General features: G+C 37.0%; 5 protein-coding genes across 5 annotated transcripts; 4 read left to right on the top strand and 1 right to left on the bottom strand.

Annotated features, from left to right (window-relative positions):
• Positions 1-7,558: 7,558 nt before the first annotated feature.
• LOC120896467 (60S ribosomal protein L15) lies at positions 7,559-8,919 on the bottom strand. Its single transcript, XM_040300603.1, has 3 exons — positions 8,810-8,919; positions 8,209-8,542; positions 7,559-7,968 (listed from the first exon to the last, which is right to left on the bottom strand). The coding sequence occupies exons 2-3, from the start codon at positions 8,515-8,517 to the stop codon at positions 7,663-7,665; spliced, it is 615 nt and encodes a 204-aa protein (XP_040156537.1). The 5' UTR covers positions 8,518-8,542; positions 8,810-8,919; the 3' UTR covers positions 7,559-7,662.
• A 1,957-nt stretch (positions 8,920-10,876) lies between these two features.
• Positions 10,877-12,758, top strand: LOC120895946 (microfibril-associated glycoprotein 4-like). The gene is made up of 2 exons (XM_040299702.1): positions 10,877-11,907; positions 12,005-12,758. Exons 1-2 carry the CDS (start codon positions 10,940-10,942, stop codon positions 12,132-12,134), a joined length of 1,098 nt encoding a protein of 365 aa, XP_040155636.1. The 5' UTR covers positions 10,877-10,939; the 3' UTR covers positions 12,135-12,758.
• Positions 12,759-12,898: 140 nt separating this feature from the next.
• Positions 12,899-14,031, top strand: LOC120895947 (ficolin-2-like). Its single transcript, XM_040299703.1, has 2 exons — positions 12,899-13,714; positions 13,786-14,031. The coding sequence occupies exons 1-2, from the start codon at positions 12,933-12,935 to the stop codon at positions 13,919-13,921; spliced, it is 918 nt and encodes a 305-aa protein (XP_040155637.1). The 5' UTR covers positions 12,899-12,932; the 3' UTR covers positions 13,922-14,031.
• Positions 14,032-14,982: 951 nt separating this feature from the next.
• On the top strand, positions 14,983-16,209 carry LOC120895948 (ficolin-2-like). The gene is made up of 2 exons (XM_040299704.1): positions 14,983-15,793; positions 15,860-16,209. Exons 1-2 carry the CDS (start codon positions 15,024-15,026, stop codon positions 15,984-15,986), a joined length of 897 nt encoding a protein of 298 aa, XP_040155638.1. The 5' UTR covers positions 14,983-15,023; the 3' UTR covers positions 15,987-16,209.
• A 7,444-nt stretch (positions 16,210-23,653) lies between these two features.
• Positions 23,654-24,730, top strand: LOC120897573 (ficolin-1-like). Its single transcript, XM_040302558.1, has 2 exons — positions 23,654-24,460; positions 24,532-24,730. The coding sequence occupies exons 1-2, from the start codon at positions 23,667-23,669 to the stop codon at positions 24,665-24,667; spliced, it is 930 nt and encodes a 309-aa protein (XP_040158492.1). The 5' UTR covers positions 23,654-23,666; the 3' UTR covers positions 24,668-24,730.
• Positions 24,731-25,410: the final 680 nt, after the last annotated feature.

Here is a 25,410-nt window from a genome sequence, read left to right as displayed (position 1 = left end):
AACTTATTGCTAAAAGCGCAGTGTAGGCAATGATCGACGAACGCACTCGTTCCGTAACTATCTCCAAAACTTACTACAACATTGATACACCGCCATGCCGTCCCAACTGTCGTGGTAATCATTTCAATCTATGTGACTTTTGAAGAATATTAAGAGCTAGAAAACTTTTGGAATAGATTCTATAAATATAACTACATGCATTGCTATACATATCATGACAAAATTAACGACTAACCGAAACCAAAATCTTTTATTGTATGTATTACGTACCCGTGTAGGTGGTTATAGAAGTAAAGAGTAAAATTTGATTTTATTTTTTGAAGCACAATTAAAAAAATTGAAAAATTCTGAATGTTTTACCACTATTTTAAAACATGTTTTTCTAGGCATTCATTTGGATCGATTTGATAATAAAAATGTATCATAAAAAGAATAAACAAAACTTTCCCGGGTAGGTGGTTATAGAAATGAAGGTTAACCGTGCATCTCGGGGACCGCCTGTACTCGTTAATGATATTGACATGAGCTAGAACCATACAAAAGACGCATACAAAATAACAAGTTAAGAATCTTGAAAACTCTTGTTAATATGATGATTAGTGCATCAAAACTCAGATTTTGTTTTAATGCATAACGTCTATGGTCCTTCTTCGTAATACAATCCCAAAATATAATGTGTATAGGAGTAAAGTTACGATAATGTATCCTTGTTTGTTTGTTGATTGAACAGATTTTTCTCTTTTGGCTCAACAACCGTTGCCGGTCAAGGCCTGCCTGTACCCACTAAGTGAAGTGGGCTTGGCTTTCATTGACTTTTTGTAACCATAGCATGATAGTCTAGTTCTACGTATGGGGGCACGATCCATTCGGGGCTTGGACCTATAACGCACATGTTGTTAAATCGTACGAGTTGATGATTGTACCACCAGACCGGCCCTAACAGAACAAAATATTTGCTAAAGATTAATAGTTTTATAATATTTCGATCGAATTAAAAAAAACAGTTGTTTATGTGATTATGACTTCTTTTGGGATTTATTTAATATTCTACTCCTTATGTTTTTTCAGATATATATTTCAAATATTTTTTTCAAATAGATTAAATTTACATTTTGAATAAAATAACATGATGATAATGATGATGATGATAATGATGATATTATAATACATAATATGTGAGTATAATTAATGAGAAAAGCTAGAATATAGAACCATTGTTGTTATACTATCATACCATATACTATACTATTCAATCTACATACATAATTTAGTCTACGAATACATCTACAACTACAACAACTGTAGGTTAATATTAAATATTAAAATTACCTAAATATTGAATATCATTAAACAATATTTAATTATTTTGGACCGAAATACATGTACATCACAAACCCTTAACTACCCTTATTTTTAGGATACTTAACCGAATCTTCAGTGATGTTATTAAATTAGGAGGTTAGAACTGAGCCGTCTTCAAACGCCATTTCAGTCATCATCTTAAAAAACCTGAGGCTCTAAACATATAGTGTGAAACTGTATCTCATCTTGTTTACCAATTGTTAATTGTTGTGTAAATGTGACCAGGCTTTTCAAGATGCAACTAGCTAAAATCTTTTCTATTTAACCATTGATGAGTGATGAGGGTACCTCGTGTCCTAAATTCATTATCGATTTTTTTAGAAATTGTGGATGTTGTAGGTCTGATTTGTAAGCAATGCTCTAAAAACATGTTATGCTAAGGACATTCTGAACAACAAAAAAAAAAAGTCGAGCCTAAACTAGTTATAAACATTCCACAACAAACCACGACAAATACGTTTTATATGCCAAAATCTAGCAGCAAGCTTCCGAAATATGCATCTGATTTCATTCTACACTAGCACGCCATTTGATTGCTGATGCTTAATTCGACTGCGTTAGAGCCGCCACGCACACGAAACAATTGTCACAGATTGTCGATTAGAAAGATACATTGTCGCACACCAAATCGTTCCTGCAATCTTTCGAAATCGGTTGTTGCGATCGGTCGTTAGGCTATCGACAGAACGCGGCAGAGCCACCGCCGACGAAATTGCGACCAAATGCGTGTTGTGTAGCAGCAATAGAGAGCAAAAGTGAGAGAAAGAGAAAGAGAGAGAGTCGCTCCATTCGCATACCAACGCAGGCACTGATATAATTAAAAGCAGATCAACTGATGATGGAAATGACTTCTTCGTGCGCCTTTCATAAACAAGCCACAGCCGAGCAGCGGCATGCACAACTTTCGCACGGTTGGATTTGCTTCGATTCTGCGTGCAAAATGGAAAAGGAATGTGTCGTCCGGGGAGTTTGGGCCAGGGGCAATGCACTGTTACCGCGTGGGAGCATGCGGCAATCCCTTCCATTAATTTTCAACGACCGGCTGCAATCTTTGGAGCTTGCATATAAATGCCTATTTATTCCAGAATGCCGGAAATGCGACCCGTGCCTGCCTAGGTAGGGGCGATCCTGGATCGCTTCAGATCGGTCGAGGTGGCTAAATTGTTGCTCCAGCGTGGGAGGCCACCCAATCGGCCAAACAATTGCGAAATGCGAGCGAATATCATTCAAATGAGGAAGGCCCGACTGCCCGCTACCGGGATTCACGGGATTCACACTGATATACGAACGCACCCGCACACTAACAGCACCGGGGCAGGATTTGATCTGCCACGAGCGCTTCCAGCGAAACCTTCGCTTCCAAACTAATTAATTCATGATAAAATGCAAGATTGCACATCCTGTCGAGTCGCGGAGTCGGTGCGATACACCAAATTATGTACTGGGTTGCGCTGCGCGATGTTCCGCATAGCATGCAAACAGAGGTGATTGTATGCCGTTGTACTTACGGTAGGATAATCTAAAGTGTACAGTGTCTCTAAATGATCCAACTTTTCCGTGATATGTGTGATTGAGAGAAATTGAGAGCCTGTTTAATCTATGCATGTATGATTACCCGCTGGTCGGAAGGATGGGTAGGCGTGTCAGATCCTGTAAAAGATGACGGCCGTGGTTCGATCCTCCACTCAACAAGTCCAGTAACTCTGTAGAAAGCCAAAAACGGCTACGTACGGCGGCGTACAATTTATCCGCTAGGAAAAATCTATGAGCAGCAAACCAAGTAACTTATTAAACATCCTCTCTGTTTCATAGTCTAGCGAATAATAAATGAGATTATTTTGAATGTGGTTTCCGGCAGGTACTCAATTTTATTTTCTTATTACAGCGGAGCACCGAAAACAAGCAAACAACACGAGAATTAGCACAAAATTGATTAAAATACAGTTTGCATACATACGCCACATTTGGTTTGTATGTACTCGGTAAACTTTGCTGGGTCCATGGCTATCATATATGAGGGTCAATAAACATGGAAAAATATACTACATATGAAATAAAAAGATAGGCAGTTAAAGTGTTCATTTTGTGAATAGTAGAGTATTATTAATATTTTAATCGGATTTCTCCACAAAACGGATATAGGACCATATATGCGAGCATTTTTTATACGATACATATTAACCTTCAGTTTTTATGAACTCGAGAATTGTTCAGACGCATGTGTTGGATTTAGAAGAATCGATCAGTTGAAATTGAACCAGTAATTTTAGTTACAACAATAGTTTTATGCACATTAGATCAGGCAGAATGAATATTAAATTTCAGTCCCGATGACTATCAATTCTGCTGCCATGTCTTCATTATCATTAGCCACGCACATACACAGCTCATTAATTACACGATCTTTTTGAATGTGGTTCACCTTACCAGCTACCAATAGTATGGGAGGAATATCGTACGCTTGGTTGGCGATGGACAGTGGCCAACGGATATGAAGATAAGAGCCATCAAGAGCAAGCCTGTTCACCTGTCTCATCCTGTGTAGAGTTTTTTCTTTGTTTGTAGCAAAGTTTCAATCCAGGAAATGCTGTAGCTTCTCGCATTGTGTTAATATAATTTCATTACTGCTAAGCATAATTACGCTTCAGTAAACTGCATTAATATGACATCAAAGGGATGTTGGAATTATCACTTCTAGGGTTTGAGAATGAGTGAAGTCATAACGTTTCTACTGTTGTATTTCTGAGTCTTATTCTTCTTCTTCTTCCGCGTAATAAACGGTCATGTTGAGCTAGATGCTGCAATTGTAGCGTTTGAGGTACCAAGCAACCCGATAGTAGAGTTCTTGCTAAGGCGAATGCGGTCCCGGATGGGAATCGGAACCGTGCGGGCTTTTAGCTGTCGCATAGACCACGGAACGCCCCACCAAAGGTTTCAATGATGTGCTGAGTGTTATCTCTCATTTAGTATAGGTACATCTTAAAGTTCGTTAAAATAATTGAATGACTTTTATCACTTTCTTAATTTAGTTTTAAAACTAGCAGATCAGTCGTTGAAAACAGTAAGAAAAGTATGTTCTGTACTGGCCTTTTTTCATATGCCTGCGGGAAAAGGGACACCAGCTCACTTGTTAAATTAATTGTCGTCAAGGTACAGCAACTCCCGCAACGGTCCAGATGAACCCTTTTTTATGATCGTTTTGTATAGCCCTTTTTGGTCACAAACAATCCAAACTTACAATGGGTAATTTTGAAATTTTAAGTTGAAAGATTCGTACGAATGTCCTTTAATTGTTTTTTTTTTGTATAATTTATCTACTCAATGAACAATTTCATTTACTACACTGAACAACAGAAACCTCAATATGGTTTAAACGAAAAAATCATTTAAATCTAAATATTATCATAATATTTAACAACAGCTTCATGTGTTTTACCTCCCAGTAATTGACCTAAAAAACATCCAAAAGATATTAAAGCTCACTCTAGCGTACACACTTTTCGAAACCAAAACCCCCAGCCGGCAACGATGATCAGAAGCACAAACTGAATCGATGATACTATCTGCGGCACAATCACTGCCTTGTTTGCATTTAATTAAAGTGCAGCGATTTCGCTTCAATTAAATTATTTTCATTTACACGAAACGGACAACACACGCCGGCATGGTGGCTCTTTCGTGTGTCTTTGTGCCTTTCTTTGGCTCCGGTGTGTTCGCGTCTGGCAGTGCCGACCAATTATGGCTATGCAAAAGAAAACTGCATAGAAATGCATCGCTTTCACGGCCATGAGAAACATGAAAACGTTAACGCTAACAGCAACACCGAGGCAATATGGGAAATGGGTGAGATGGGAAAATAAAGAATTCTCCCCTGTACGATTGGGCCAAGGGTGAAAGGAAACAGAGAACGATGCTTCCTGTGCGGTATGTATAGTAGTATAGTTGTTCGGAGCAAACCCAACCAATCCACCTACTCAGTCCGATTACTCGCATTACCGTGGAATCGAGCGGCAGCCGGAGCAGCTTTCATTAGAAGTAAACGAACCCTGAAAATACTCGTTTCATTTTGCACCTGTTATGCCTTCGCCTCTAGCTTTCCAGAGCGTTGTGGAACTGATTGTGAGCAAGAGATGTTACGTTCGCTATTAAAATACACACCATCCACTCGATTAGTCTAGTTTTATCTTCTAGCATGTTTAACGAAAGCTAAGCCATTCATACACACTCAAAACTTGCAGTGTGCTCGATTATTTTGCCAAATGTTTGCTGAGTCCTGTTTTGAGCATTATCATTTAAATCATCTGTTACGGTTATTGCCCGCCCACATTGGGAATTGTTTTTTTGTTTACGTAGTTGTATATCAGTTTAAAGCTTCTTTATATATTTTAACCTAGTGGTCAACTAAAGCTAGTCACTCGACTAATTAGCATCCTTTACACAGACCATACAAAACATGCATGCAAAACGTGCAGCATAAAGGGTATGGAGAACGTGTTTTCATTGCATTGCGGCTACACGTCGTTGTACACTGTACTGTGCACGTCCGCCGAACAAACGCCAACATGCGACTGAGGTGTACCGTTCCACGCTGCAGCCGTTTTGGCTCACGATGGAAACCATATCCCGATGCGGGACCGACCGAGACGAATTCTCCTACAGCTATTCCCCTTAACAGCATCCTACTAACTGAGCATGTGCCGAGATGCCAAGGTCTCGTGACAGTTTCCAAATGCATCGCGTTCATTTCACTGATCGCCAAAAAGCAACCGATTAGGTGGAGAATGAGTTACTCTAAATGAATATGTTCATTTGAACAATAGACACCCTTGGCTGCAACGCTTCTTGATCTGGAATTCAAAGAATGAATGATTTTTTTTATTTAAACATATCACATTCTATTTGATGAAAACAATTTCTATTTTTACTTTTTGTTATTAAAGTAAATATGATGCAGGAAAAAAACTATAATCAAGTATTTTCGACAGAATGGACATTAGAAGCATTTGCTATTACAAAAAAGGTGGAAATATTGAATAGGTAGATATTCAGTGAAGTTCAGTGAATTTTTCATCAGAAAGATCTGGTGTGAAAGCAATAAAAAATCTCACTCGTTAAGATTTCTTACATATCCTACACAATGCTCAAAAGACAATTTAATGGAACGGTGAAATGAAAAGGGTATTTAAATGCATATTTTACTAATGTTCGAAAATGAATAATCCTTGTTTTTTTCATATCTTCAATTTTAAGCCAACTAATTTTATGACATTTTTTATATTACCGATATCTGTACAACTGTAACATCTGACGGTATGCAACAAGTAGGAGTAAGAGGGCTCAATGGTATTTTTTTTAATTGGTGAAAATATAATTCACGTGCTTTGTATAATTGTTCTTACCTTTATTCTGTAAGAAACAACTATCAACATTTAGTTGAAGAAATGAGCTGTTAAGCTAGATACAACAGAATGTACTGTGTGCAACGTATATTATTGCAATTGTCTGGAAAGGATTAAAGTCCTATATTACACTATGCTTAGTATCGAATTTTTGCCTGAGCGATAAATTAAAAAAATAATGCTCACGTATCAATTGTAAGCTTAACAACACATCGGCAGAGCAAATATGTACCAGGAACACAAACGATAACAATCAATAGGCGAGATTTTACTTATTAAAGAAGGTATTTTTTGTGAATTTAGACTAGCATCTTATGACAAAATCGTTATGAAAAGTGATTCCACTGTATTATGAAACGATCGAAGTTTTCATTGTGAGTATGTTTCGTAAATTCCGTATGTTACTCTACTGTAATGTTAGCACAAAAGCTTTGCTTAAAATCAACTCGAAAATGGTTTTTACTTCTTTCTGTGCTACATATTACTTTCAATGTGTGTGTTTTTGGTAAAATGAATATAAATAAAAGTTGGAATAAACTTACTGACCGGCTCACGTCACAACGATGTGCTGCTCCGTCGCCAGGAAGCCAACAAGAGAAACACTTAACGAATTTGAATGCGTTGTGAGAGCATGCCAACCGTTACAATCAAAGCCCTTTAAGTTTTTAAAGATGTATTGATTAACTAGTTCAATGAATCTACCTAGTGATTAACGATCATTTTCATTTGCAAGCTCTTTTTAAAAACAAGGAACCATGCACTTTCTTTCGCAAAGTTCAAGGGTACTTCGAAACTTATTACATTTAGATGTTTTCATCAGATGTTTATTACGTTGTGGATAGAAATTACAACTTGCGTTTCAAAAATCCACCAAACCTGCCACACTAGAGTGCGACACATCTTAACGGTAACGTCGCAGGTGCAGACGGTTACGACGACGCCAGCAGGCGCGACGGGATCCACCAATGGTCTGGGAGTAGCGGTAGCCCTTGCCCAAACCACGCGAACTCTTTCCAGCGGAAGTGAGACCACGAAGTTCACGATGCTTGTGCACGGCGTTACAGATCCAGTTAACGTTCGGGTCACGACGGATAGCGTTGTGGGCGGGATCGACCATGATGACCTCAAAGTACTTATGGGCAGCGTCCTGAGCAACCCAGTACGAGTTCAGCACGCGCAGACCTCCCAGCCGGCGACCGACACGTTCCTGTCGATGAGATGAATGAATGAGAAAATCTACTATGAGAGTGCGAACCAACATATCACACGTGCACATTTGTGAGGTTAGGTCGTGTAAATGTTCAGACATCCAAGGAAGAGTACGGATCATATGATTCTTGATCATCTCGTGAAATCGGAATTTTATCATCATTAAAACGATTAGCCGATGTTTCAAACGGCTAAATACATAACACGAAACACCGGTATGGGGGCACTGGCCACTTACCTCAGCGACGGACTGCAGGCAGCGGTACGGCTTGAGCTGGTTGACACCATGGCTCTTGGGCTTGCCGTACGTGCAACCCTTGGGGACCGGGCGTTTGCGGCCACCACGACGGACACGAATACGGAAGATGGAGAAGCCCTGCTTGGCCTTGTATCCGAGACGGCGTGCCTTGTCCGGGCGCGACGGACGCGGTGCACGGTGGAATCTGGTCATTTGGCGGTACTGCCAAACGCGGATACGCAGCAGGTAGCGCATCACATCGCTCTGCTTTTTGCGGTACAGCTCCTGGACGTATCGATATGCCCCCATGTTTCAACTCGTGTGAGGATAGACCCTAGCAACGAAATCAAACAAGTTTTGATCAGAAGTCACATCATCGGTCTATCCTACCGCAGCCCTCGGGCGGCAGACGGTAGCGGGGCATAGCCGGGAGTTGTGTGAAGAATTAAAAATACAAACCTACAAGAAACAAGTAAAAATATAGATTAGAACACGTATCAACAACTGCCTATTCAACAAGTTTGCTGAGGTAGAGTAATTTTTCACCCCTCATCTGAATAAACAGAGAAAATTGTTGCAGCCTCAAATTATCTGAACTTACCTCGTGGACAATTTGCTGAAAAAGAACTCTGCAGAGATGACAGCTAGCCAGTGACAGGAAGCCGCGTGCTTCGCGAAAGTACCCGTAAAACATGGCGAGCGTTTTTGACGTTCGAATATTGCTGCACCTCGCTCATTTTTTCTACCCTTCCTTTTCTCGTTCGACGACTCATGCGACAAAAAGTAGCTCAATTTTGCAAACAGAGCTACTTGTCTCGCGCGACATTCCTGCTTCGTCCGAAACAATCAAATTATCCAGTTTTTTTTATGAGCCAGACTTAATACAAACTCAAAAAAATAAATTTTAACACATTTTACTTTTTTTGTGTTTTAAACTAAATACATGCAGGTTGACTAGGTCAAATTTAGCTACTATGATCTACACAGAGTGAAATTTTGAGCTACTTATTGTCGCGCGAGATATTGTAGCTCTATGTCTATTTGAGCCGTCAAACAGAACATTCATGGGTGGTTAGACGGATCGATTGGCTATAAATACAGTCTGTTCCCGAGTTACGCGGTTTCTGCGTTCCCGGCGAATCCACGTTACTCGAATATCCGCGTATGTCGAATTTCTCATTCTTTGAATAAAAATACTATTAAATACTCAGAGTTTTTGATTTTATTTAGTACTTTTATACACTTTATCACTTATTTGATATGATTTGTGTGAAAAATTCTAATATTTCTGGCTTTTAAGCGGTTTCAATTTGTAAGCAAAAATGAATTATATGGTTGACATGACATATGGTGAATTGACATATGGTCTTTCAAATTTAGAAAACCGCGTATCTCTGAATCCGCGTAAGTCGAGAACCGCGTAACTCGGGAACAGACTGTATGTAATGAATATTAGTTCAATATGAGAATGTTCATCATGCGACGGATAAATATTTATACAATAAATCACTTTCTGCAACATAGACTGACATAATGTTTGATTAAATATTTCCAATCAAGATAATAAAAATAGAACTGCAGGAAATTTTAAAGTTCTCTCTACCAGTAGCAGCGCCATCTGTAAAATGCGATTTGATTCGGCAGGTAGAATGTACAGTGATTGCTGAAAGAAATCATGATAAGTTACTGAAATAAATAATAATTGTTATAATAATTATTATTTTAATTATAATTATTATTATTAATATTATTATTATTATTATTATTATTATTATTATTATTATTATTTTTTTTTTTTATTTTGATTAATATTGTTAGTGTTATTATCATTATTTTTATTATTATTATTATTATTATTTTTATTATTATTGTTTATAGTATTATAATTATTATTTTTTTATTATTATTAAAAATATTATTATTATTATTATTATTATTATTATTATTATTATTATTATTATTATCATTATTATTATTATTATTATTATTATTATTATTATTATTATTATTATTATTATTATTATTATTATTATTTATTATTATTTTTATTATTATTTTTATTATTATTATTATTATTATTATTATTATTTTTATTATTATTATTATTATTATTATTATTATTATTATTATTATTATTATACTTATTTTTATTATTATACTAATTTTTATTATTATACTTATTATTATTATTCTTGTTTGATGTAGCTGTAAGCGAAGCAAAGTTTTTAATTAATATGTCTTTTTTGTGTTCATTTTTTCAGTTGGCACGTGTTTTTATACAAAAAAAAATTGGAATTTCTGGAAGCAAGCCATGAGATATTTGTAAAATTTTCAAAACCAGTGTTTCCTATACAAACGCGTGCTTTTTAATTGAACTCCAACTATCGTCAGCCAACTGTCGAGCGTTCAACTAAAAAGTATGCCTACTAAAAAGTGATCAACTATTGAACTATGAATTATGAATTCCATGTGAAATTAAAAAATCTACGTTTGAATGCTTCTTTTTATGTGATATGCTGTTCCCAACATGCGTTGAGCAATTTAGCTCCCCTTTACCCTATGTTCTCAAGGTCAATGATTCAACGCATTTGTTTTTTTCTTTTGCAACAAATACCCTTGCAAAACGGCCAAGCCGTTTCTTCTGAAGATTAAAAAACGATCTCAGAAGATCCAGCGTCCGTTGGGCTTGTATAACCAGTTTCATACGTCAGCTTGAGCAAGAAACATCGACATGTTCCGAAAGACACTTTTGTTAACTTGGATTCTGTTATACAACGTTTTTAAAGTGCAAAGTGAAGCAACAGGCACACCAACGAGTGTATCCTTAAACAGGTTTGGTTTTGAATTGGTTATGGCAAAACTACAAATATTAGAACATCATCTCGTTGAAAGTAACCTTCAAACAGAGGAGAAGATAACCATTCTGAATTCCAGAATTGATAATCTGGTAACGGCGGTCGAGAATTTAGCCTGGATTGCGCAGCAAACTGGAGAAACTGTACACCAGTTAGGATTGAGCGCAAGATATATTGCACACAACCTAACCGTAATCCAACGTGATCTCACAAATGTTGTAACCGAACAAAAACTATTGGTGACGAATAATCAGCTCAGGCAGTACCAGCTCTTTCAGAGTAGTTGCAATGCATCAAATGGAACAATAAACTTCGAGGATCATAGAAATGTTTACAAATCGTGCAATAAGGTGCCTTTTACTGCTTCCGGTGTATATAACATTCGTCCGGAGAAACCTTTCAAACAGCCGATAACTGTATTGTGTGATCAAGAGTACGAATCAGGCGGCTGGATTGTGATACAGCATCGTTTTGACGGATCGACAAACTTCTATCGTAACTGGGACGAGTACAAGAATGGGTTCGGAAATCTGGACGGAGAGTTTTGGTTGGGTTTGGATCGTATTTATCAGTTGACTGTGTCGCAACAACATGAGCTGGTTGTACTGCTGGAGGATTTCGACGGCAACAAAACGTTCGCCAGATACGAACAGTTTGAGATTAGCAACGAAAGCGCGAAGTATGCTCTCACCAACATAGGCGAGTATTCCGGAACGGCTGGAGATTCTTTACAAAATGCTAAAGGAATGAAATTCTCCACTTACGATTCTGATAATGATGTGTGGAACGACAATTGTGCAGTATCATATACGGGAGCCTGGTGGTATGGAGCTTGCCACAAAAGGTAACGTGTGGAAGAGGGGAAGCACTTTATCCCAGTTTGTTGCAAATATTTGGTTGACTAGTAACTAGCAATTTTTCACTGTTTTACATTATTTCAGTAACCTTAATGGAAAATATTTACGTGGAGAAACGAAAGAATATGCTACTAGCATGGGATGGTTTACTTTCCGAGGACATCATTATGCTTTAAAATCTTCAAAAATGATGATAAGACCTAATGTGAAGTAATGATCAAACGGTATTAGCTAGTGAGTTTGAAAAATGGGAAAATTGGTTGTACGTGACATGCTGTCTAGCTCAAAATGAATACATACATACATGGTGAGCTTAAATAAAAAGTTTACAAAACATATATTATCTTTTATGTTAATTATAACACACGTGTTGTTTCCAACTTTGAACATAATGTAGTTAGTTTATGGAAAAATAAAAGCTTCAAGAACAGTGTCGTAAAAGGGTAATAATTCCAATTTTGAGATTCATTCCTCCGTACTTATAATATTTGTATTTCTAAAGTTAAATAAAACACAACTCAGCTATAATCTGATTTGATTTTGTATCCGATTGAAAAGAGCTTAAGCAATTTCCTTTGATATCTAAAAAAAATCCATTGCCTTATGTAGGTCCCTAGCCGAAAAAAAGTATAAAACCTTTACATGAATAAAACAAAAGCCAAAACATTCATCTACAAAAAATCCCCGCAAATAGCTCTAGACTTGCATCCGCCAGTAATAGAGGGTACCAATCTTAGACATTCATTGTGTTTACAAGAAGAGATCAGATTGATTATCATTCCACCAATGTTCTGTTGCAATTTCCAGCGTTTAAAAAGGGGGTTTTGAGTTTGCTGGAAGCTAACATGGAAAAAGCAAATACACATTCAGATAAGATTGCAAGGTCTTATCACTGTTGGGGTCTTTTCGTGAAATTCATTGAGAAACGATGACACGGGTTGAAGCAAAAATATATAAATAAAACGTTTGCTTGGGTTCAAATTAGTACTGTTTTATTCTGACCAGTGGAATCATGTTTAAAACGTGTTTAGGGATTGTTTTGCTGATTTCTTGTGACGGATTGCTTGCACAAAATGTAAGCAATTCGTTTAATTGGGGAGTAGAGCATTGTGGCTATGCATTAGGCTTGGTGATGAATGAGCTAAATTTATTAGGCCATCTCATCATCGAGAAAGATGTTCAACTGCAAAGTAAACTGTACGATTTGAGCTCTAAGATTGATAGTTTAATGCAGCAAAAGTGCAATACAACAACCCTTCCGGTGTTCAACGGGACCAAAGACGATGTTTACAGCTCCTGTAAGGAGACACCCACTACTGGAGTTTACATGATACAGCCTGAAAAGCCATTTAAAGAGCCAATTACTGTGCTGTGCGATCAAGAGTACGAATCAGGCGGCTGGATTGTGATACAGCATCGTTTTGACGGATCGACAAACTTCTATCGTAACTGGAAGGAGTACAAGAATGGGTTCGGAAATCTGGACGGAGAGTTTTGGTTGGGTTTGGATCGTATTTATCAGTTGACTGTATCGCAGCCACATGAACTGGTTGTACTGCTGGAGGATTTCGACGGCAACAAAACGTTCGCCAGATACGATCAGTTTGAGATTGCTGACGAGAACCAGATGTACATGCTTAGTAAAATAGAAGGCTTCTCAGGACCTGCGGGTGATTCCTTAGGGAATGTGAAAGGGATGAAGTTTTCCACTCAAGATTCCGACAATGATACATGGAAGGATAGCTGTGCAGTGACCTACACAGGAGCCTGGTGGTATAGCGCTTGCCACGCTAGGTAATGCATGGAGAAAGTGTAAAAACAGCATATAATTAATGTGTCCGTGCAATAATATATTTTCGTTACAGCAATCTGAATGGGCAGTACTTGCGAGGCGAAACTACAGAATATGCAACAGGGATGGTATGGAAAACGTTCCGGGGATACTATCACTCACTAAAAATGGCAAAAATGATGATAAGGCCCAAATGGCTGCAAGCTTGAGTGGGTATAGCAACACAAATGTGAACAATGATAAATAGAATGCTAATAAAACTTACACGCATGGAATAATATTCACGAATTTGGATAATATATAGAATATTTTAAAAGCATCTTTCAAACGACTCGAAGAAACTGACCTGTTGTAGTTTAAGGTTCTAAATTTTCTCCTAATATTGTTTGTGGTTTACTCTTATGGCTCGATTGCATGATTTGTGTTCATCAATATATTAATCACAATCAGTTCAATTCAAATCAATTCTTTAATCTGTATGTCTGCCTTAAAGGTTACGCATATTTTTATTACTAACTATACTATTCAATTCTGAATGAATCTATCTTATTATCAAACCGAGAACAATCTAAGTAACGTTATCACCATGAGGACGAGAAATTTAGAGATGATTTTTAACGGAAACGGAAAACGGAAATATATATTATTTTAGAATCTGATCACAATACTTTTGTCAAAATAGTGACAAATAGATGTCAACTATTTTTTGTTCTTTTAGCATAAACCAGCTGAGCATCGTGTTATACACATATCGTAAAACTTTTATATAGGAAAAAATATTATTAAAAAATGGACAAAAATAAATCATCGACGGCAAAACTTTTGTCTTAATTATTATTATTATTAAAAAAATGGACAAAAATAAATCATCGACGGCAAAACTTTTGTCTTAAATGAGAAATCCAGTTAGGTGCAGAGTTAAGAACGATATTGTGAATCCCCACCATGGCGCAAGACTATGAATAAAAACAAAAGAAGCTAAATGATAAGCACCGGAGTCTGCTTTGTCGTATGGTTTGCGGGGCAGTAAGTGCCAATGATGTACGCTAATTATTTTATTTAAAAACTCCTTATTTATACGCTTGTGATTTCATATAATAATACTTAATTCATGTTGCTGCTTAATTATTCAAATTGAACATTGAGATCTTAATTCACATTTATTGCTCTCGAGCAGAAAAAAATATCAACAGTTTAATAGTTTGTTTTCAAGGTCATCGAAAGTATACGTTTTATTTGATAGGAGCACTCTAAAACTAGTTAACATTTGGCCACGAGCGTCATTTGTATGGTGTGATCAGTGTTATCAACATGTGCAAGTTAAATTTGCTGGTTCATTTTGCTCTGTTTTGCACAACGGTCGGTGTGCAATGTGACTCAAGTGCCGAAACATCGAGTGATGTAAAAGGAGGTTTTGCGTTTGAAATGATCATGACAAAACTAATACAGCTAGAAGATCATATTAAACTGAAGGACGATGCATTGGAAAAAAGCTATAAGGAAATAAATTGCAGGATTGAAAATTATGTACAAAACAAGGAGAAAGAAAACGAAATAAACGAAAATGTTTATAAATCTTGCAATGCTGCACCATTTGCTTCTTCTGGTGTATATAAAATACAACCTGAAAAGCCATTTAAAGAGCCAATTACTGTGCTGTGCGATCAAGAGTACGAATCAGGCGGCTGGATTGTGATACAGCATCGTTTTGACGGAACCACAAACTTCTATCGGAATTGGAAGGAGTACAAGAATGGGTTCGGAAATCTGGATGGAGAATTTTGGCTGGGTTTGGATCGTATTTATCAGTTGACTGTGTCGCAACCACATGAACTGATTGTACTGCTGGAGGATTTTGACGGGAATAAAACGTTCGCCAGATACGATCACTTTGAAATAGGTGATGAAGGCCAAAAGTATTCGGTCATGAAAATAGAAAAATACTCAGGAACGGCCGGAGATGCTTTCAGCGGCACTAAAAGTGTAAAGTTTTCTACATTTGATGCGGATAATGATACCTGGGACAATCATTGTGCAGTGAAGTTTACCGGAGCCTGGTGGTATAGCAATTGTCATTCAAGGTACATTAGTTTTCGGTGCAGTGGAGCCATCGTAACTAAAAAGTATTGACTAAACTCTATTTTCAGCAATCTTAATGGAAAATATCTGAAAGGCGAAACGAAGGAATATGCTACAGGAATGGTGTGGTCATCGTTTCGTGGACATTATTATGCACTAAAAACTGCGAAAATGATGATAAGGCCAAAAATGTAATCGGTTTTCCATGCGACACAAAACTTAAAGGGTTTTCCAAGTCACTTTCGAATGTAAACATTGATATTCGCCGCGTGCAAGATGCTAATCCACATCAATCTGTTATTTCATTTACATCACAATAATATTATCCACATGATTTTCAACACCCTGAAGCTCAACTGAAGTGTTGAAAATCATGTGTTGAAATTGAAACTTCATTTTGAACAAATAAACCATTTGACAGCTGTTGATAAACATCTTGGATGTGATGAATAATTATGTACACATTCGAAAGTGTCCTGGAAAACCCTGTAATAATAACCTAAACAAATAATTATTGGACAGTGATTTAATTGAATTACAAAGCAAATAACTTTAACAAGTACTAAAGCATTGAACATTTAAATTCAACTGTACATTGTAACAAAAACTGATGACACTAAATCGATACAGGCGTTTCCAAGTGTTGAAAATCATGCTGAAGAAATTAAAACCTATTATGATGAAACTGAAATATCAAATTGATGTGGATTAACATCTTGAACATCTTGTTTATATTCGAAAATGACTTGGAAAACCCTGTCGAAACACTTACAAAGCTTTTCCTCAGTTATGCTGAAAAAAGAAAAATATTGAGCAGTTCTAGGAATTTGATCAACACTAATTCGTAATTGGATATTGATTGTAATTTCATTGACGATATAGGATTGTCCAAGTATGTTTCGAATGTAAACATTGTTATTCACCGCGTGCAAAATGTTATTCCACATCGATCTGCCATTTAATTTCCATAATAATAAAGATGTTTAATTTCTTCAGCATGATTTTAAACCCTCCAACGGGCTGCTGCCACCGTTTTTTTCGCCGGGGTTTGAATCCGGATCTCATTACCCATTGTCAGGTGAAGTGTTGAAAATCATGCTGAAGAAAGTAAAAACTATTATGATGAAAATGAAATATCAGAGTGATGTGGAGTAACTTTGGCGGTGAAAAACGAGTGTCTTGGAAAATCCTGTAACCGTGCAACCAGACATCCCGAGAAATAGCGTCGTTTCATGAAGCCAAATTCGATGACATCCGAAGATATTCGATTGCAGGTTCATAGAAAAACAATCAGTTTCACGGCGAATATTTTCAGTGAAGCATATGTTTTAAATTCAGAGGTACACACCTAAGACTGTAAAGATTTAGTTTAGGGTGCAGTCTGTTCCCGAGATACGCGGTTTTTGCGTTCCCGAGGAATTCGCATGAATCGAATTTCGCGTCTTTCAGCTAAAATACATTTGGCAGCTCGGTATTTTAGATTGAATTAGGTATTTTTATACTCTTTATCATTTTTATATTTGATACGATTCGTGAAGAAAACTACGATATAATTTTATATTCATTTTGAGCGAATTCTTTTTTAGAAAAAATGTAATTGGACTGGACACTGCATTGGACTGGGCAAATTGTACTGATCATTCTTGAAGCAATTGTACGATGATATTTGATCTATGAAATTTAGAAAACCGCGTGTCGCTGAATCTGTGTATGTCGGGAACATCATAATACGGGAACATACTGTATTCGATTGAGGCCGCGTGGTCAAATCTAAACCTTTAGCCAACCCCGTAGCACACATTATTGTGTGAAGTAGTAGCTCAGTTCATCATCAATTAGTAGTTCAACAATTCGTAAAAGTATTTCACCAATCAATATTAACACATACAGTGAGTATTCAATATTATCAGCGCTTAGCCATTGTAACCGGTGTGCAAACGGTATAAGTAAATAATTAGTCCTAACCATCATATCAGGCGCAAAGGTACATAGCGAGTTTGTTGGTTGGTACAGGTAAAGCCATATCTGTTAGAAAAAGGTGTCTACATCGATGGGAAGCTGCAGCCAAGCGTCAACGTTGAGCATAATCGTTGAGAGAATCGGATCCTCTACGAAGAGAACAAGTAGCGTAGTGGGAGAGCAAGAGGTGGTCAGTATAATATAGTGCAATCGAAGAAAAAAAACATCAAAAGTCCAGCGCGAGTAAGAAGTGAGGGCCCAAAAACACGATCCCCACCGTGATAAACTCAACATTACAAATAATGATAAAAATACTCCAGAAAGCCCAGTAAGATCTAGATCGCGAACGAGAGAGGATAAAAAAGACACAATTTGAAATGGCGAATCCTCAAGGTACGACGAATTGTGAAATATCGTTACGGATAGGTACGATAAACGTCGCGAACATTTCAAGTCCGACAAAAATAAATGCTCTGATAGTATGCATGCAAGAGTGTAACAATGCAATATGAAATATAGAAAATGTTAGTGATTACGATATAATAACAAATATAGACGAGAGGCAGAGAGGTACAGCAATAGCTGCACGTAATGAGATAAAAAGCACATACATTGAAAAAATTAGATGACGGATTGAGATGTATATCTGTTACAGGTCACCATCAGATACACACACTGCACCTATAAAGTCGGTTTAAGCTGTGACGATAAACAGTTAGTTATGCACATCTGTATTTAGATAACGTAGACGAGATATTTCGGTACGATGAAAATATTTCAAGTTAAATAGACTGATACATTGTAACAATGAAGAACACGATATAGATAGGTAAGGCAACAGAATGAGATTACAGTTTAGACTCGCAGTAACTATCACGTACAGGTAGTAGATAATGGGAACATTTCTAAAAGGAACATTGAATATGCATATATTACCTAGAACGTCTAGATAGAATATAGATTTCAAAAAATATAACAGAAAAACTGCGAACGGCAGATATTCAAAGATTCGCTTTCAGCGACCATCGAGCCTATTAATACACCAGAGATACACAGTGAATTTCAGTTTAACAATTGGGTAGAATGGTGGACTCAATTTGCAAAACAAAAAGTGAAGAGTTTCTTTAAATGGAAAAATAAACTAAAATATAGAGAGAACAATATAAAACAAGAATGATTTCAAAAAGTTCTAAATTAATCTTATTTCAAATATAATAATGATCCTATGCAAAAAAAAATATAAATAGAATAGAGGCAGAAATATTAACTTTACAACCAGATATAAATAAGTTAGGGAGAACACAGCATATATGGCGTGCGAACCAATTTCAACATTTCATTTAAACATTCGTCGTAAAAATAGAACAGTTATTAAAACAATGCAGAACAATGACACAATTATAGAAAATGAAGTAGAAATAAATCGTTTCGTTAATAACCATTTTAAAACCCTCCTGGAAAGCAATGGAACAACACGAACGAATGCTCCTATGGTAAATGAAAACTGTGAACATAATATAAATTTGGCGAAGGACATTGAAACTCATGAAATATATCAAGCAATTAGAACAGCTAACAAGAACAAAAATCCAGGGTTAGATGGACTGTCATACGAGTTCTATGAAAATTTTTTTTATGTAATACTTAAAGCACTGAACTTAATACGGAATGTCAATGTCAATGTTAATCAATCTAAAAATTCCACCCCAATTTGTTGAGTGAATAATAGTCCTAGCACCCACATTCAAGAAAGAATCACAGCTTCATGGAAGTATGAACTCACTTCGTCCAATAACTCGTCTTAACTGTGATTATAAAATATTATGTTACTAGAATTATTAAGCTAAGATTAACAAAAACTATAGCTGAAAATAAGCTTCTTACAACAGCGCAAAATTGTTGCAATAGTCAAGAGAATATTTTGGTATTTGGAATATTTGGCGATATCTCAGACATTCCACCATCATACTGTAATGTGATCGAACATACGCGGGGGCCGTCGAGCACTATGTTTGCGGGGAGTCAGTTTTTACTGACATGAGACGAGGTGGAACGAACTGTTCAAAGCGGACTGATTGACCCCGACATTTGATCGTCCCGAAGGGGTTTCCCTTACTGGAAACTCTTGAAATAAGCTAGTAGGCTAAGTTTTTAGAAGCATAACGTCCTATCTTGGCAGTCCGAATCAATCTGATTTGTCGCGATTGGAATTAGGTTTATTTATCCATAAAAAATATTGGTTCGGTACAATTTCTTGGGTCGTTTTCTTTGTTTTGTATTTTACTTGGTGTTAATGAACTTCTGGTTTCCGTGAGGTGTTTCTAAGTGGTTTAAGTTTACAATGTGTATGGAAGGATGTGAGGTGTTTTTGTCGCTGTGTGCTTATGCTGCAGGTTTAATGTGTTGCGAAAGAAGGTTTCAAATGGGTGTCTTCGTCACCGCGCTTGTACATTGCTATGCGTTCTCTACTTTGTTGTGAAGACGGTTGCGTTTGCTTATGTTGCGTGTTTCAGTAGTTTTTGTATGGACTGAGAGGCCTGAACTCTTCGGGTTTGTTGCCCCGGTCTGGTTTGCTGAATGTGTTATAAATGTATTGCAATAGTGTGATTTGGCTTTTCAAAGTGTGTAACCCTATGTTTATAGCTGGTAGTGTGATTTATAATAAGAACTGTATAGTAGATATGCTACAATATTAATGCATGAAAACAATAAGAATAGAAATGGCTTATCTATCAACTGCAATTATACAAAAACCAACAGCAAGCACAATTCACAAAACAATAGTCAGTTCTTATAGCACACCACATATAATACAAAAATTCCCTAAAATAAAATGGAATAACGTATGGCTCAATATAAATGGTAAACAACTGATCTCGGAACAAAAAAGCTATATATACTTGTTGGTCAATGAAAGAGTATACACACAAGAGATGAAATTTAAATATAATTTAGTTAACAGTCCTAATTGTGACAAATGTGGCAGTGTTGAAAAAAAAAAACAAAACAAACTAAAAGAATGTCGAGCGAGAAAGAGGAACTGATAACTAATCAGTGAAATAGCTCAAGAGCTCAAAATTAAAATATTGCCGTTCTATAGATTGATAAAACCAGATGTCAAAAAAAAAGAACAATAAGGGAAAACAATTAATCAAGTTATTCGGCAGTTACGTGATAGGAATAATTAAAAATGAAAGTAGGTAAGATTTAAGTGAATAATGGAGTAAAAACTGAATTAGTTGATTTTATTAAAAAAAAGTCTACAAATATTATACAATTTTGAGTTTGCAAACGTCATGATGTTTAAAGTAGAGTACAATTTTCTCGATTTCCACCCTTAGGTGACGCTTATTATTCACGATTGAATGAATTAATGAAACATTCAGTGTAAAAAATGGTCATTGATAGACTTCATCAACAGAATTAAAAATAAAAAAAAAAACCAAGTCTGACATCTTTTTAGGCATCTTTTTAAGCTTGCGATGTACTGTTTCCAACATGTGTTGAGCAATTTAGCTCCACTTTACCTTATGTTCTCAAGGACAATGACTCAACGCTTTTGTTTTTTTTCTTGTGTATCAAATACCAAATAAAAACGGTAGGGCCGTTTTTTCTGAAGAATAAAAAAATCATCTAACCAACAAAAAATAATAATAATCCAACAGCCGTGCCGACCCCTGGATACCATGGCAGTTACGCTGCCATCGGTCAACGTCCATGGGGACGACAGTGTTCACTCGCACACTGTCGCACACACTAAGAGCGTTAGACTTAGTGTGCGCCGTGTGCCGTTTGAGCCAGTGAGTGTGCAAAAGAGCCGATCAAGCAGGAGTTCTCGGCAGGGCGACTGGCTCGCTTCCAAATAATTTAAACGTGTTTGTATTGCGTGTCATTTGTTAATTATTGTATCGTGTTTTATAAGTGTTAAAATAAAGTAAAAGTTAAGGTCATAACACATTTCGTTGAAAGCAACTTTCGAATACCATTTCGCATTAAAGTATTGATAGTCTGGCAAAGGCAGTCGAGAATATAGCTTGTACGGTCATTACGGTAATGACTTTCGGAGCTGCTTGTTCGCCTAGTAGCGCCTAGTATGACGTCAATAACATGATTGGCTGATAGGTTCACCTAGCCATTCCCCCTGGCAGTTCAGTACATCAAATATGAACGCTACGTGGACGACATATTGGCTAGTGTCGAGGTGGAAGATGAAGCCTTGAAACTAGTAGATGATGCTAGGTACGTACATGGACAAGGTGGATTCATGATCCGCAACTGGATTTCGAACTCGAAGTGGGTTAGTGGAACACCGCTCTTAAGGCTGAGAAAGTTCTCGGTATGTGGCGGGACACCGCATCTGATGTCTTCACGTTTCGCCTTAACCCAAGGCACATTGAGCAGGTACTTACCTTAACAAGATCGCCGACCAAGCGCGAAGTCTTAGGCCGAAAATACACGGACTGGAATTTCGCGACCGCGGACTGTTGACAGTTTGTATATGGGTTTGACCACAGGCGGAATTCCACGGCCGCGAAATTCCGCCTGCTGAAAAATGTATGAATATGACAGTTCGGAAAACTAACCGTTGACAGTTTGTATATGGGTTTGACAGCATGCAAAATTCCGCGTCCGCAAAATTCCGGTCCGTGTATTTTTGGCCTTATGATTCGCTAGTCCGCACTATCTCATGTATTTGTAACAGATAAGCGGATGCGCAGTAAGAAAAAGGGGCAACATGGGTTGCGATTCTTCAGAACCAAGAGAATATTATCGCCATTCCGAGATATTATCGCAATATTACGTCATCTGGCGTCTAAAATGTCCAAATACATGTCTTCTACGGTTTAAGTGAGAGCAGCGATAACATATCTAAGGTTTGAAGAACACGGGATCATCAAATGTGCCCTGGTCGGTTCTAAAACGATGGTGGCACCTATGTATTGAGAGAGAGAAAGACTAAATGAGAGAGAGAAAGACTAAAAAGTCAGTTTTGAAAGTAAACGTTGTTATTCAACGCGTGCTAGATGGTAATCCACATTGATCTGATATTTCATTTCCATCATCATAATTTTTAATTTCTTCAGCATGATTTTCAACACGTCTTAAGCTGGATTGAGTTTGAAAGTTCTTTGTGATGTGTTGAAAATCATGTGATAAAACTGAAATTTCATTTTGAAGCAAATACACCATTTGAAACCTGTTGTAAAAACCTGCAGCGAATTATAATGTGCACATTCGAAAGTGATTGGGAAAATCCTGTAATGATGCGCACTTTCAAAAGTATCTTGGAAAGCCCTTTAAAGAATAGTGTAAGAAAAAGGCAAAGTGTCAATCATTCTACTTTTGGGACACATTCCAACGTAATAACAATATTTTATTCTATTTTAAACAATGCGGTAAAGCCGTTCCTCCTGAATATCTTCAAAAAAAAACATAAAATTAAAAAAAAACAGCTCGGTTATAATCTGATGCGATATTTTATTTGATAGAAACTACTTCAAGAATATGTCTTTATTTTAACTGCATTATTTTAGTCTATTACCGAAAAAAAAATTAAACTCTATGCATGAATAAACAAAATCTAAAATATACATCTTTAAAACAAAACAATCCCCGCAAATAGCTCTAGACTTGCATCCGCCAGTAATAGAGGGTACCAATCTTAGATATTCTTTATGTTCACAAGAAGCGATCAGATTGATTATCATTCCACTTATGTTCTGTAGCAACGGGAACTAATGTTGTTTGCTCGAAGCTATTATGAAAAAGGTAAATACACATGCAGATAAGATTGTAAGGTCTTATCACTGTTGTGGGCTTTTCGTTAAATTGCCTTGCGAGACGATGACACGGGTTGAAGCAAAAATATATAAATAAAACGTTTGCTTGTGTTCAAATTAGTACTGTTTTGTTCTGATGAGCGGAATCATGTTTAAAACGTGTTTAGGGATTGTTTTGCTGATTTCTTGTGACGGATTGCTTGCGCAAAATGTAAGCAATTCATATTATTGGGGAGTACAGCATTGTGGCTATGCATTAGGCTTGGTGATGAACGAGCTAAATTTATTAGGCCATCTCATCATCGAGAAAGATGTTCAACTGCAAAGTAAACTGTACGATTTGAGCTCTAAGATTGATAGTTTAATGCAGCAAAAGTGCAATACAACAACCCTTCCGGTGTTCAACGAGACCAAAGACGATGTTTACAGCTCCTGTAAGGAGACACCCACTACTGGAGTTTACATGATACAGCCTGAAAAGCCATTTAAAGAGCCAATTACTGTGCTGTGCGATCAAGAGTACGAATCAGGCGGCTGGATTGTGGTACAGCATCGGTTTGACGGATCGACAAACTTCTATCGGAACTGGAAGGAGTACAAGAATGGGTTCGGAAATCTGGACGGAGAGTTTTGGCTGGGTTTGGATCGTATTTATCAGTTGACTGTGTCGCAGCCATATGAGTTGGTTGTACTTCTGGAGGATTTCGACGGCAACAAAACGTTCGCCAGATACGATCAGTTTGAGATAGCTGACGAAAACCAGATGTACATGCTTAGTAAAATAGAAGGCTTCTCAGGACCTGCGGGTGATTCCTTAGGGAATGCGAAAGGGATGAAGTTTTCCACTCTAGATTCCGACAACGATATAGCGAAGGATAGCTGTGCAGTGACCTTCACCGGAGCCTGGTGGTATAACGCTTGCCACGCTAGGTAATGCATGGAGAATGTGTTAAAAGAGCATATAATTAATGTTTCTGTCCAATAACAAATTTTCGTTACAGCAATCTGAATGGGCAGTACTTGCGAGGCAAAACTACAGAATGTGGAAAAGGGATGGTATGGGATACATTCCGGGGACACTGTCATTCACTAAAAATGGCAAAAATGATGATAAGGCCCAAAGGGCTGCAAGCTTGAGTTGACTAATGTGAACAATGATAAATAGAATGCTAATAAAACTTACACACATGGAATAATATTGATGAGTATGGGTAGTTTAGATAACTTTTTAAAAGCATAGCAGGATCTTTCTCATGTCTCAAAGGAAATATCCATTTGTAGCTAAATGTTCTAATTTTTTTTGTTACTGGGTACTGGTGGTTTAGTCTTATGGCTCGATTGGACGGAAACGGAAAACTAAAATATATATTAGTTAAGAATCAGATCAGATAGCTATGCTAATGTCATCCAAATAGGGAAGAATATATTCAAAAATATTGTTTCGATTTTTCAGCAAATACTTACTGAACATCGTATTATACACATCTCGTAAAACTTGTTATATTGGAAAAAAACAGTGAAAAATACTTTTATTGTCCTAGCAAAATATAATTCAATAATGGACAAACGTATATCATCAACGGCAAGAATTTTGACTCAAGAATGATATTGTGCATAACCGGCTTGTACGATAGACTAAGCATAAAAAAGTGAAGCTAAATGATAAGCGCCGGAGTCTGCTTACGTCATATGGTTTGCTGGGCTGTAAGTGCCTATTATGTAAGTGCAAATGCCAACATTATATTTAAAAAAACTTTCTATGTATACCTAATGAATGTAATTTAGCCGGTCTCGTGGTACAGTCGTCAACTCATACGAATTGGCTACAACATGTCGTCATGGGTTCAAGCCCCAAATGGACCGTACCGCCATACGTTGGA

This window comes from Anopheles arabiensis, chromosome 2 (assembly GCF_016920715.1).
Source record: "Anopheles arabiensis isolate DONGOLA chromosome 2, AaraD3, whole genome shotgun sequence".
NCBI lineage: Eukaryota > Metazoa > Arthropoda > Insecta > Diptera > Culicidae > Anopheles > Anopheles arabiensis.
The sequence above is the reverse complement of the archived record's forward strand: the minus strand, read 5'-3'. Positions and strand labels throughout refer to the sequence as shown.

Coding starts and splice junctions, on each gene's coding strand:
- LOC120896467 (XM_040300603.1), bottom strand. CDS start 8,517: ATGGGGGCATATCGATACGTCCAGGAGCTGTACCGCAAAAAGCAGAGC. Junction 7,969..8,208: donor GCCTGCAGTCCGTCGCTGAG/GTAAGTGGCCAG, acceptor TCTCATCGACAG/GAACGTGTCGGTCGCCGGCT.
- LOC120895946 (XM_040299702.1), top strand. CDS start 10,940: ATGTTCCGAAAGACACTTTTGTTAACTTGGATTCTGTTATACAACGTT. Junction 11,908..12,004: donor TATGGAGCTTGCCACAAAAG/GTAACGTGTGGA, acceptor ACATTATTTCAG/TAACCTTAATGGAAAATATT.
- LOC120895947 (XM_040299703.1), top strand. CDS start 12,933: ATGTTTAAAACGTGTTTAGGGATTGTTTTGCTGATTTCTTGTGACGGA. Junction 13,715..13,785: donor TATAGCGCTTGCCACGCTAG/GTAATGCATGGA, acceptor TTTTCGTTACAG/CAATCTGAATGGGCAGTACT.
- LOC120895948 (XM_040299704.1), top strand. CDS start 15,024: ATGTGCAAGTTAAATTTGCTGGTTCATTTTGCTCTGTTTTGCACAACG. Junction 15,794..15,859: donor TATAGCAATTGTCATTCAAG/GTACATTAGTTT, acceptor CTCTATTTTCAG/CAATCTTAATGGAAAATATC.
- LOC120897573 (XM_040302558.1), top strand. CDS start 23,667: ATGAGCGGAATCATGTTTAAAACGTGTTTAGGGATTGTTTTGCTGATT. Junction 24,461..24,531: donor TATAACGCTTGCCACGCTAG/GTAATGCATGGA, acceptor TTTTCGTTACAG/CAATCTGAATGGGCAGTACT.